General features: G+C 42.5%; 1 protein-coding gene across 3 annotated transcripts in view; it reads right to left on the bottom strand.

Annotated features, from left to right (window-relative positions):
• Positions 1 to 12,511, bottom strand: part of LOC106568822 (extended synaptotagmin-2) — a 64,151-nt gene extending 51,640 nt beyond the window's left edge. Inside the window, exons 1-2 of one of the 3 annotated variants that reach the window (XM_014139511.3) lie at positions 12,331 to 12,511; positions 11,593 to 12,025 (exon numbers count right to left, since the gene is read on the bottom strand). In XM_014139511.3, the coding sequence (XP_013994986.3) occupies positions 11,593 to 12,018 (426 nt within the window). In that variant the 5' untranslated portion in view covers positions 12,019 to 12,025; positions 12,331 to 12,511. Of the gene's footprint in view, positions 1 to 11,592; positions 12,026 to 12,138 lie in introns of all 3 variants that reach the window. The other 2 variants (XM_014139513.3, XM_014139512.3) reach the window with 2 other exon arrangements.
• Positions 12,512 to 13,503: the final 992 nt, after the last annotated feature.

Genomic DNA, 13,503 nt, shown 5'->3' with positions numbered 1-13,503 from the left:
ACTGAAAGAATAAACGTTTTGTTTTCGAAATGATAGTTTCCGGATTCGACCATATTAATGACCAAAGGCTCTTATTTCTGTGTGTTATTATGTTATAATTAAGTCTATGATTTGATATTTGATAGAGCAGTCTGACTGAGCGATGGTAGGCAGCAGCAGGCTCGTAAGCATTCATTCAAACAGCACTTTTGTGCGTTTGCCAGCAGCTCTTCGCAATTCTTCAAGCATTGAGCTGTTTATGACTTCAACCCTATCAACTCCCGAGATTAGGCTGGTGTAACCGATGTGAAATGGCTAGCTAGTTAGTGGAGCGGCTTTTGTGGAGCGATGGGTAACGATGCTTCGAGGGTGGCTGTTGTCGATGTGTTCCTGGTTCGAGCCCAGGTAGGGGCGAGGAGAGGGACGGAAGCTATACTGTTACACTGGCAATACTAAAGTGCCTATAAGAACATCAAATAGTCAAAGGTATATGAAATACAAATGGTATAGAGAGAAATAGTCCTAGAATTCCTATAATAACTACAACCTAAAACTTCTTACCTGGGAATATTGAAGACTCATGTTAAAAGGAACCACCAGCTTTCATATGTTCTCATGTTCTGAGCAAGGAACTTAAACGTTAGCTTTTTTACATGGCACATATTGCACTTTTACTTTCTTCGCCAACACTTTGTTTTTGCATTATTTAAACCAAATTGAACATGTTTCATTATTTATTTGAGGCTAAATTGATTTTACTGAGGTATTATATTAATTTAAAATAAGTGTTCATTCAGTATTGTTGTAATTGTCATTATTACAACAACAACAAAAAACATTTAAAAATAATTTTAAAAAATATATAAAATCGGACAATTAATCGGTATCGGCTTTTTTTTGGTCTTCCAATAAATCGGTATCGGCGTTGAAAAAGCATAAATCGGTCGACCTCTAGTCAGGAGGGAGGAGGATGTCTTCCCTGTAACGCACAGCGTTGAGATTGCCTGCAATGACAACAAGCTCAGTCCGATGATGCTGTGACACACCGCCTCAGACCATGACGGACCCTCCACCTCGATCCCGCTCCAGAGTACAGGCCTCGGTGTAACGCTCATTCCTTCGACGATAAACGCGAATCCGACCATCATGCCTGGTGAGACAAAACTACGACCTGTCAGTGAAGAGCACTTTTTGCTAGTCCTGTCTGGTCCAGCGACAGTGGGTTTGTGCCCATAGGCAACGTTGTTGCCGGAGATGTCTGGTGAGGACTTGCCTTACAACAGGCCTACAAGCCATCAGTCCAGGCTCTCTCAGCCTATTGCGGACAGTCTGAGCACTGATGGAGGGATTGTGCGTTCCTGGTGTAACTCAGGCAGTTGTTGTTGCCATCCTGTACCTGTCCCGCAGGTGTGATGTTCGGATGTACCGATCCTGTGTTGCAGTTGTTGTTACACGTGGTCTGCCACTGCGAGGGCAATGAGCTGTCCGTCCTGTCTCCCCGTCTTAGGCGTCTCACAGTACGGACATTGCAATTTATTACCCTGGCCACATCTGCAGTCCTCATGCCTCCTTGCAGCATGCCTATGGCACGTTCACGCAGATGAGCAGGGACCCTGGGCGTCTTTCTTTTGGTGTTTTTCAGAGTCAGTAGAAAGGCCTCTTTAGTGTCCTAAGTTCCCATAACTGTGACTTTAATTGCCTACCGTCTGTAAGCTGTTAGTGTCTTAAGGACCGTTCCACAGGTGCATGTTCATTAATTGTTTATGGTTCATTGAACAAGCATGGGAAACAGTGTTTAAACCCTTTCCTATGAAGATCTGTGAAGTTATTTGGATTTTTACAAATTATCTTTGAAAGACAGGGTCCTGAAAAAGGGACGTTTCTTTTTTTTGTTGCTGAGTTTATATCAATGGTGGGAGGTAAATGTTGCAGGACAGGACATACTATATGACAAGGCAGTTGTTCCCACATATATTTCAGCCTTTATGGTAAGGTGGAGCGGGACGTATAAATCACCACATGAACCAGAGAGAGCCATTGTGGGGAGTATCAAATCACAGACCTTCACAGGCCTTCGTGGCACATGAGCTACAGTATCTGCCATGCCATGAGCAGGTCATCCACTAGGAAGCGGTGCACCTCTGCTTAATGTATATAGGGGAAACACTGCATGAGTGTAACTATAGCAGGATCCAGCTCTATACTACACAGCCTAAAGTACTATACAGGCAACACAGGAAATATATTTGGTCTCGGGGTGGTGGTACACATGGTATAATAACAAGGAAAATCAGCTTGTAAAAGCTCCTGCATTGTTGTGTGTGTTGTCCTTAGATCCCCCATAAATGTGTCAGTCTTTTATCCAGTGAGTGAGCACTGTGATGATGACTGGACTAAGTCTTTCCCTCTCCAGGTCACTGAAACTCGTCACTCCTATAAGAGACCGTGTGTGGAGGTGGTTAGGGTCATATGCAACAGCAGTACATTACTTTGATCCCATGACTGTAGGTTTGAACAAAAGTCAAAGAAAGCCTATTCTCCTCTCCCTGTAGTCAGAGGCAAAACTCAACAGCACAAGGCTGTGTTCAACACTCATCGCTCCCATGAGACTGTGTGAAGGAAGTCGCGGTCATATAAAACCGTACAGGATCAGCACATTTAAAATAATCAAGGCACTCTGTTCAACAAACTATTTTTTCCATTTTTAGGACTGACTGACACACCATGATGACACACCATTAGAAAGTGCAAAACAGAGAGACACTATTCAAAGAGTATCTTAAAATGAGACATCTCCGACATTATGTAATATATACTGTAACGATAGTATCATATATATATTCATTCAGATCTAGGATGTGTTGTTTAAGTGTTCCCTTTATTTTTTGGAGCAGTATATATATATATATATATATATATATATATATATATACTGCTCCAAAAAATAAAGGGAACACTTAAACAACACATCCTAGATCTGAATGAAAGAAATAATCTTATTAAATACTTTTTTCTTTACATAGTTGAATGTGCTGACAACAAAATCACACAAAAATAATCAATGGAAATCCAATTTATCAACCCATGGAGGTCTGGATTTGGAGTCACACTCAAAGTTAAAGTGGAAAACCACACTACAGGCTGATCCAACTTTGATGTAATGTCCTTAAAACAAGTCAAAATAAGGCTCAGTAGTGCGTGTGGCCTCCACGTGCCTGTATGACCTCCCTACAACGCCTGGGCATGCTCCTGATGAGGTGGTGGATGGTCTCCTGAGGGATCTCCTCCCAGACCTGGACTAAAGCATCCGCCAACTCCTGGACAGTCTGTGGTGCAACGTGGCGTTGGTGGATGGAGCGAGACATGATGTCCCAGATGTGCTCAATTGGATTCAGGTCTGGGGAACGGGCGGGCCAGTCCATAGCATCAATGCCTTCCTCTTGCAGGAACTGCTGACACACTCCAGCCACATGAGGTCTAGCATTGTCTTGCATTAGGAGGAACCCAGGGCCAACCGCACCAGCATATGGTCTCACAAGGGGTCTGAGGATCTCATCTCAGTACCTAATGGCAGTCAGGCTACCTCTAGCGAGCACATGGAGGGCTGTGCGGCCCCCCAAAGAAATGCCACCCCACACCATGACTGACCCACCGCCAAACCGGTCATGCTGGAGGATGTTGCAGGCAGCAGAACGTTCTCCACGGCGTCTCCAGATTCTGTCACATGTGCTCAGTGTGAACCTGCTGGCACCCTGTGAAGAGCACAGGGTGCCAGTGGCGAATTTGCCAATCTCGGTGTTCTCTGGCAAATGCCAAACGTCCTGCACGGTGTTGGGCTGTAAGCACAACCCCCACCTGTGGACGTCGGGCCCTCATACCACCCTCATGGAGTCTGTTTCTGACCATTTGAGCAGACACATGCACATTTGTGGTCTGCTGGAGGTGATTTTGCAGGGCTCTGGCAGTGCTCCTCCTGCTCCTCCTTGCACAAAGGCGGAGGTAGCGGTCCTGCTGCTGGGTTGTTGCCCTCCTACGGCCTCCTCCATGTCTCCTGATGTACTGGCCTGTCTCCTGGTAGCGCCTCCATGCTCTGGACACTACGCTGACAGACACAGTAAACCTTCTTGCCACAGCTCGCATTGATGTGCCATCCTGGATGAGCTGCACTACTCCGTCTCATGCTACCACTAGAGTGAAAGCACCGCCAGCATTCAAAAGTGACCAAAATATCAGCCAGGAAGCATGGGAACTGAGAAGTGGTCTGTGGTCCCCACCTGCAGAACCACTCCTTTATTGGGGGTGTCTTGCTAATTGCCTATAATTTCCACCTGTTGTCTATTCCATTTGCACAACAGCATGTGAAATGTATTGTCAATCAGTGTTGCTTCCTAAGTGGACAGTTTGATTTCACAGAAGTGTGATTGACTTGGAGTTACATTGTGTTGTTTAAGTGTTCCCTTTATTTTGTTGAGCAATATATATATATATACACACACACACAAGGTCAAATCTTAGTTTCAGACTCCCTTATGATTTCTGTGACATTGTTGCTCGGTGCTTGACTTGGGCAGGAGATCACCAGAGCGGAGTACCAACACCTCAAATGCTTTACTGCTTGAGTTCCTGTTCCTCTTTATAGAATATTAGCTGTAAAGTATTGTGGCGCTCCTGCACCTAAATATTAACAATACCGGCACCCAAAATGACTACCGGCACCTATTACATCCAAGTCCTGATCTCGCTTGATCTTGCTCATGATTTAGGCTTATATTGGCTCAAAGGATTAGACTATGAAAAGAAAGGCGGATACCTAGTCAGTTGTACAAGTGAATGTATTCAACTGAAATGTGTCTTCAGCATTTAACCCAACCCCTTTGAATCACAGAGATGCGGGCCATGACATCTGTATAAATAGCAAGCCACCTTAAATGTAGGAAATTGGCCTAGTTATTGGTAAGTGTGCGTTTCTGTAAAAAAAAAGTAAAAACTGTCCATCCACTATGAGACATTACTGGCTCAACAGGCTGAGCTGCAGCCCACACCGTTTATCAAGCCTGATTCCAGGCACATTTGCTGAGACCTCGTCTGGCTGTGTCGCAAATGGCACCCATTTCCCTTTGTAGTGAACAGGGCCTATAGGACTCTGGCCAAAAGTAGTGCACTATTTAGGGAATAGGGTACCATTTGGGATACGGCCCTAGTCTAGAGGAGGGCAAGGCCTGCTGCATTTCTTTCGAATAAAGCTCAAACAATTGTATTGTGGATCACATCACAATCAATGCCACTTCTCCTGACAGAGTGCTTGCTGCTTACTTCAGATTTTCTCAATGTCAGACACAGGGGCAGGTTTCTGACAGTAACCAAGACAAATTGTGTGTGGAATTGATTGTTCTGTATAGGCTACTTAACCAAAGCTGCCTGTACTTGCCCTGACTTGTCCACCTGTCAGATCTACAATAAGAACCTATTACAAGGCATATAAATACCTGAATAAAGCAATTCTACATGTCATGTCTCAAAATCGATATCCATCTTACCTCTATATTGTATTATGTCCTCCTGATTTGACAAGAAAGATGACAAGTTCAAAGGTCAGCCTGTCAGGTAGCCTTAACTCTCACAGCATCCAGCCTAGCTGATGCTATTTTCCTGATTTTTGACCACTTTTTCCTCTTGCCTCCATTGATTTACATTAGTGGCCCTAATTCTGACCATCCTACAAGGGTAAAAACTCCAAGAAGTTTTGAACGGATTATGATGGAGACATGAGGAATGGACTATTGGTTTCTTAGACGACTACCTACACAATTAACATGCAATTTTACCCATTGTTCAAAACACGTTTTTTTTTTTATTGCAAACCCTACAGTGTCAGAATGATGGGATATCCCAACAGCATTCATGTCTGTCTTCCGCTGATGATATATTTCCGGAAGGAAGCTCGATCTTCTAGAATTTAGCTGTATTCTTCTCCCTCCCTCCTAGCCTAATGGAAATCAGCCCATCCCCAGGACCTCCAGAGCTGCTCTGACACAGCAGGACCTAATAGGTATAGGGGCCAGTATAGACCTACATAGTCTCTCCATGAGGGCTGTTGAGCTACTGTCGAGCACAGTGATGTCGGGAAAGTGAACTGTTGTTTGAAGTTGGGAAACAAACATGTTGATTAGCAGCATTGATCTAGCTGGCTGATTAAGTGGGTACCCATACAAATAAGGGCATCCTTACACTACACTGCTTCGCCGACCAGAGGTGAAAGTGAGGTGTCCCGGCAAAATAAATAGTGATGGTACGCCGAACCGGTAAAGCATGAGCCTATCACAATAATGAAAACAAAATGTCACCGCTATGAATCCTTACCGCATGTCAGAGGCATGAAACATTTGCGAATGGACTTAAACAGGTGGTATAGCCTACGCTCCAAAACGCGATGTAGTTCGACGAGAACACTGCCATTTTGCCAAGGCAGAGATGAGTGGCTGACACCGAGACGCGTGTATAGACAGCAGTGGACACATCACTTCTGGCCTAAAGACAATCGCCAAAATGTGATTACACTTTTTGGTGTTTGGTGTAAATATGTCTACCCTTTCACCACTGTTCGGAGGCTGGTAATATGTTGTGAGTGGATGAACGTGCGCAGGTAGCCTAGTACACGAGCCTTTTGAAGTGATTGACAAATCAGATGAAAACATCATGACTGGTTGTGTTTAAGCCACAATAAAAAGGCAGCACATTATAAAAGTTAATGACAAATCTTTACAACTAGGCCCATTGAGATCCTATTGAATTAATAGAGATTCTATATGTAATTCTTTGATTAGGCCCATACCTTTTTGGGGGTAGAAGGTCCAGTACAGGGATGAAATTAAATCTACTTTCACCCCTGTTGACAACACAAACTAGGTCCAGTAGAGATACTTGTGTAGTTTAAAGAGACAGATCTACACTCAAATCTCTCTCAGAGATGTCTCCCACACCTTGCAAGAATGACCTTAATACCAGTAGACACCATTTTTGCTCTGTTAGCCAAATTGAAAATTAAAGGCTTTTAAAATATCCACACGTGTGAATCATTGCATTAATCAAGTGTGCAACACTATATGCAATATGGTTTAGATGAGAAGCTCCTGCATAGTTTGAATTGCTATCCTTATTTTGTTTTGTCTATATTCCATGGTATTTACTAGGGCTGTGAAGATAGCAGTATCACAATATTTTTTCAAAGGCAAAAATTAAAACATGAAGGAAACCTAAATCTTTGGTCCTTTAAAAACCTACTGTATGTAAAATATTGTGTGCTATAGTTTGGAAAATAAATAAATGTGACTCTGTAAGACAACAAACGGATGTTTGTTTCCAACATTAGGACTGTTTTACTAAAGAAGTTAACTACGCTTCATGTTTGTTTCCTTGCCACGATACCAATGAGTATCGCAATACTGATATTGTCACGGCCCTAGTATTTACGGTGTGATAATAGCTCCACTCACACATGAAGCAGGAATGTGGCTTGAACTACACCACATCCAAGGCTAGTGTAAACAGCAAAATTGCAAATCTGAGGTTGAAGAGAGATAGTGAAATAGGTCTAGTGAGATCTAATGTAAATCCACCCTAAGAATGACAAGTGGGATCAACTATATCCCATCCAAGAACAATGATAATCAGTCACAACGTTCAGACAACTACCTCTCATCAGGTGAATGGACTTTTCTCTTCCCTGATCCCTCGGAGATACAGTAACAACTCTCCCTATGATCTTCAGCTGAAGTCTGAGTAAGCAAAGCTAAGATGTTACACTCACAGCCCAATACGTCATACTGCTCGACACTCTCACTCTGAATTAAGGCTATTTATCTCATGTCACAAAAATAAAATGTATCTTACGTCACAAAGTTAACGCGTAAAATGCGTGACATTTTTATCGCGTTCATTTTTTTCCCGCGGTTCATCAGGTCTCCATTTCTTCATAGCATTTCTTCATCCTGTTAAGCGAACGTGTTTCTCCGCACTGACCCTTTTAAGCGCAGAACACAACACGGAACCCAGTTAACAGTCAATGACCATGTGCCTATAGCCCAAATCATGTAAAGTTGTGCCCAATATTACTGGGGGGGGGGCGCGTTTTAAAATACTCGCAAGCTGCTATTTTCTGGTTTGATAACTAACGACATTCTTTAGCTAGCTGGTCATGTTACTTGCATCTTAATTATTTTAATTGTTTGACAGCTCTACACAAAACCCAACAGACTGCACCCAACAGCCAAGTATGTAGACCTGTGACAGGACTACACCCTCCACCAAAACACTATCTCAAGGAGGAAACCTCAGTCTGTCCACAACAAGCATTCAGGGTAGAAAGAGAAAAGTGAAAATTGGAAAGACATAGAAGGCCGTCTAGTAAACAACAGACCCAACAGCCTCAACCCCTGCAGCCGAAAGGGCGAGTACATCACACCCAAACAGAATAATCAAAAGCCCTCACCCAAAGACCAAGGATTAGGTCCTAATTTGTTGTGAGCCTGTGTGAAGTCGTAAATCATGTAATGATGGCACATTAACTCCATATATAGTGCACCACTTTTGACCAGGGCCCATAGTGCTCTGATCAAAAGTAGCGCAATACATAGGCAATAGGGTGCCATTTGGGACGTGCCCTCCGTCTCCAGTCATCATTACATCATGTCAACAGAGCTGGGCCTAAAATAATACCATTTGTTACTGGGCACTTGTCTCCTTAGTGGACTTGACCAGTCCTCAGTGATAAGCAGTAGTTTGCGATAGTTGAGCTGAGACTGGTGGTGACTGATGATCAATGTTCCCTCTAAACTGCATCAGTGCGGTAGCACCAGGACTGCTGCGCCGAAGAAATATCAGCCCACAGAGATAACGACGAGATTGAACTTCACTCAACTTTCTGGATTTTTCCCTGTTAGTTAACACCATCAACATGTCCCTTTACTGTGGCAATTGTGATCGAGTAGGCATAGGATTCTATTGCATTGACAAGCAAGACTCAGCCCTTCCTCTTCACAGACCCGTATGGCATAAACAATCACTGGGTTAACAAACCATACAACACTCCTTCCGTGGCCTCCAACTGCTCTTAAACGCTAGTAAAACTAAATGCATGCTCTTCAACCGTTCGCTGCCCGAACCCGCCCGCTCGACTGGCATCACTACTCTTGACGGTTCTGACTTAGAATATGTGGACAACTACAAATACCTAGGTGTCTGGCTAGACTGTAAACTCTCCTTCCAGACTCACATTAAACATCCCCAATCCAAAATTAAATCTAGAATCGGCTTCCTATTCTTTCGCAACAAAGCCTCCTTCACTCACGCTGCCAAACATACCCTGGTAAAACTGACTATTCTACCGATCCTCAACTTCAGCGATGTCATCAACAAAATAGCCTCCAACACTCTACTCAGCAAACTGGATGCAGTCTATCACAGTGCCATCCGTTTTGTTACCAAAACCCCATATACCACCCACCACTGCAACCTGTATGCTCTTTTCGGCTTGCCCTCGCTACATACTCGTCGACAGACCCACTGGCTCCAAGTCATCTATAAGTCTTTACTAGGTAAAGCTCCGCCTTATCTCAGCTCACTGGTCACGATAACAACACCCACCCATAGCACGTGCTCCAGCAGGTATATCTCACTGGTCATCCCCAAAGCCAACACCTCCTTCGGCCGCCTTTCCTTCCAGTTCTCTGCTGCCAATGACTGGAACGAATTGCAAAAAATCGCTGAAGTTGGAGACTTATATTTCCCTCACTAACTTTAAACATCAGCTATCTGAGCAGCTAACATAGCCCATCTGTAAATAGCCCATCCAATCTACCTACCACATCCCCATATTGTTTTTATTTGCTTTTCTGCTCTTTTGCACACCAGTATTTCTACTTGCACATCATCATCTGCACATCTATCACTCCAGTGTTAATTTGTAATTACTTTGCTACTATGGCCTATTTATTGCCTTACCTCCTCACGCCATTGGCACACACTGTATATAGACTTTATTTTTTTCTATTGTGTTATTGACTGTATGCTTGTTTATTCCATATGTAACTCTGTGTTGTTGTTTGTGTCGCACTGCTTTGCTTTGTCTTGGCCAGGTCGCAGTTGTAAATGAGAACTTGTTCTCAACTGGCCTACCTGGTTAAATAAAGGTGAAATAAATAAAATAAAACATTAAAAAAGAGCTGCAGTAGGCCTATATGCAAATAGACCATTGCCATATATGGATCTGTGTCATTTACCATAATTTCCAGACTATAAGCCGCTACTTTTTTCCCACGCTTTGAACCTCGCAGCTTAAACAATGACGCGGCTAATATATGGATTTTTCCCGCTTTCAAATAATAATAATAATAAAAAAAAAAAAAACACATTCTGTGACGTGCTCAGTTTTTTGGCGGCATGAAGCTTTCATTAGACCAATGAAATTGCCGAACGGGTTAAGATCAAACAACTTTTTTGTTTACTGTTTAGATTAAATCGAGCGCGCTCAAACTTCCCATCATTCTGATTACGGTAGTCATTTTGTCACCCTCATCATGGCAAAGACACGGAGAAATGCATATGGTGCAGCTTTCAAGTTGAATGCGATTGATCTGGCTGTTGGAAAAGGAAATAGAACTGCTGCACGGGAGCTTGGTCTGGAGCAATGACTTTCTTGGTAGGCTACTGTTTACTGCTAATTTTTTATTTTTTGTTACAAGCTGTGTTTCGTTAAAGCCTATTTATTTTAGTTACAAGCCGTGTTTCGTTAAAGCCTATTTATTTTTGTTACAAGCCGTGTTTCGTTAAAGCCTGTGTAAAGTTAATTTGTTTCAATGTACCGGTAGGCACCTGCGGGTTATAGACATGTGCGGCTTATTTATGTTCAAAAAAATTTATTGCGCTTAATAGTCCGGAAATTACGGTACTCTGAAATGGACTGTGTTTACAGCTGTGGTCTAGAGTAGATGTGCTTATTTTGAGATCAAAGCGAAAGCGGCATATAGCCACATGTGCACATTTTGTTAATATCCTTTTCTAGTTAGTGAGTTATTAGCCCAGTTAAAGATCATTTGTAGTCAGCAATGGGGGAGTGATTGCTTCCTACAAGAGCACAAAACGTGGAGATTTCTAGACATCTTTGAAAAGCAAGTCAGGTAATCAGCTTTTTTTTGTCTTAAAGGGACAGCAGTGTATTTTGAGAGTTCATTCAAGCCTAAATAGCCAATAGGCAGAGTGTAGCATAATTTGTCCGATTTTCTGTAATAATGGTATGGGAATAATAATAATAATGCATTTTATTTTGTAAAGTGGTTTCTTGCATCAAACACCACCATTTTCACAACTTTCAAATTTGCTCATTCCCGAACAAAATTCTAGGTTACATTACCGATGAATCCCCCCAGAACCTTTGTATGACATTATTCTATCAACACTAAAAATACTGTGCAACTGATTATTTAACTGACAGTTAAGCTGTGGGGAAAATAACATTCACAACTCTAATCATATGTTACAACTGACCAGGAATAAGGTAGGCGTGTTAGAACCGTTAAAATGTTTAACTCAATAAAAACAAAACAATGTCATTCTTACCCATGGTGGCAACACAGAGGTCGCCAAACTTTGTTTGACAGTTTTTTCTTCATGCTCCAAGAATGCCAGGGAACGGGTCAGTCTGTTGTTTTTATGGCCTTGATGTCTTCTCCACCAGAAAAAGATGGTAAGCCCTATTAAAACCCAACTGAAACTGAAATCAAAATATCCCAACACATAAATGGGGAAAATAACGATGAAGGACTTGGCACATTTGATCAACATCTGAGTGACATCTGTGACGGGAGACTGTGGCTCATCTTTCAGATCAACCGGGGCTATTATTGGTGTCGTGGGGCTGACTGGAGAGATCGGTGTTGTTGGGAAACTCGGTCCATTTTCCCTGGCCGTTGTTGGTCCTGTGGAAGTTATCTTTCCAGGCTCCTTTCCTTGAGCTCCACTCTTTGCCGCCGCCGCTCTTCTCATTTCCACTCTACACAGAATAGAGAGAAGAGAATAAGCGACAGACAAACATTTCACACTCACATACACAATGTATATTTTCCAATGTAATACAAACGCGCTGAGAAACGTTACAATGTTTACCACTGTCAAAATGTTGCAACCAGAGCGGCTGAGGAAAGATGTCGATTGATTGAATCATAGTTCGGAGCAAAGGGCTCACCTGAGTTGGTCGACCTGTCAACCTGCTCAGTGGCTAATGAGCTGCAAATGAACCAAAATGACAGCACACTTTCGTTATTCGTTTTCGGTTATATTACAGATATTTTTCCTCACCCGTTTCCCTATTCGACATCCGTAATTATTTAAATGAGGTGTAACAGTCCCGTCCACTGCATGACGTCCTTCGAGTGGTTTATTTTCCAACGTTACACCGGTAATAATCCCTTCACCAGATCCCGCTTCAGAATGTTTCGCCTCTACACGCACACAGTACAGGAACATGGTTCAGCCCAGCCCCTTTCTCATTTTTCTAACAGGAAATTATCATTGTCAAGATAGGTCAAACTCAGGGAGGGATTTTTGAAAAGGGATTTCCAAGCGCCATCTCGTGGATACGTGTACTTTAAACCATAAATATTGATCGAATAGTCTAATAATCAACAACAAAAACAGTCTAAAATCAGTGGGGGGTTTTGGTCTCTGACTCATGGAAAAATGTGTAGAATTGCAGGATATTAGCTTTAAAGCTGCAACAACAACAACAAATATTTCTGCCCCATGAGAAAATGTGAAGAATTGCAGGAAATTATCTTGAAACCTGCAAAAAAATTCTCTCCGATGCCAGGAGGCAGGCCTTCCCAGGGCCAGAAGTTTCAAGTATCACGTTTTATTGTCATGTGTACAAGTACAGAGAAATGGCTTTCTTAAAAGCTCTTTTCCTACAATGCAGTAATCAGAGACTTGGTTCGTCCGGCCATTCACTGCCGAAGTCATAGTAAAACTCCTTGTATGCTATTTTATATCTAACTCAAGTTGTGTTCTGATTATGAGGGGGTCCCTGATTTATTTTCTATCACAAAAGGGATAGATCAGAGAACCCGTGATCTGTCCCACCGTGCTCAAAACATAATGTACTAAGGCATTTTGTCCACTAGATGTCAATAAAGACTTGATAATGTACTGTAGCCTACCTATAGCCTATAACTAGGCACTCTTGAATTAGCCAAATCCCAGTTGGAACGTGGCATGGATAATAGTAGTTGGAATAGATCATTCATTACCAAGGTATAAGCCTAAGGAAATGATTAGAATGATATGAATCAATGATACAGGCTACAATATAGCAACCCTGGGAAACTATCGCTATCTATGTGGTTTTATAACAGGCCATTGCTTATGCCCTATATGATATTTTGAATGGGCTATCCGTTCTAAGAGGATGCTATTACAAAGAGCTGACAGGAGTTGACATTCCCTGAAGTGTAGAGTATGACAGAAAACCGCTTT

Source organism: Salmo salar, chromosome 14, assembly GCF_965601325.2.
Source record: "Salmo salar chromosome 14, fSalSal1, whole genome shotgun sequence".
Classification (NCBI taxonomy): domain Eukaryota; kingdom Metazoa; phylum Chordata; class Actinopteri; order Salmoniformes; family Salmonidae; genus Salmo; species Salmo salar.
This window is presented reverse-complemented; position numbering and strand designations above follow the sequence as displayed.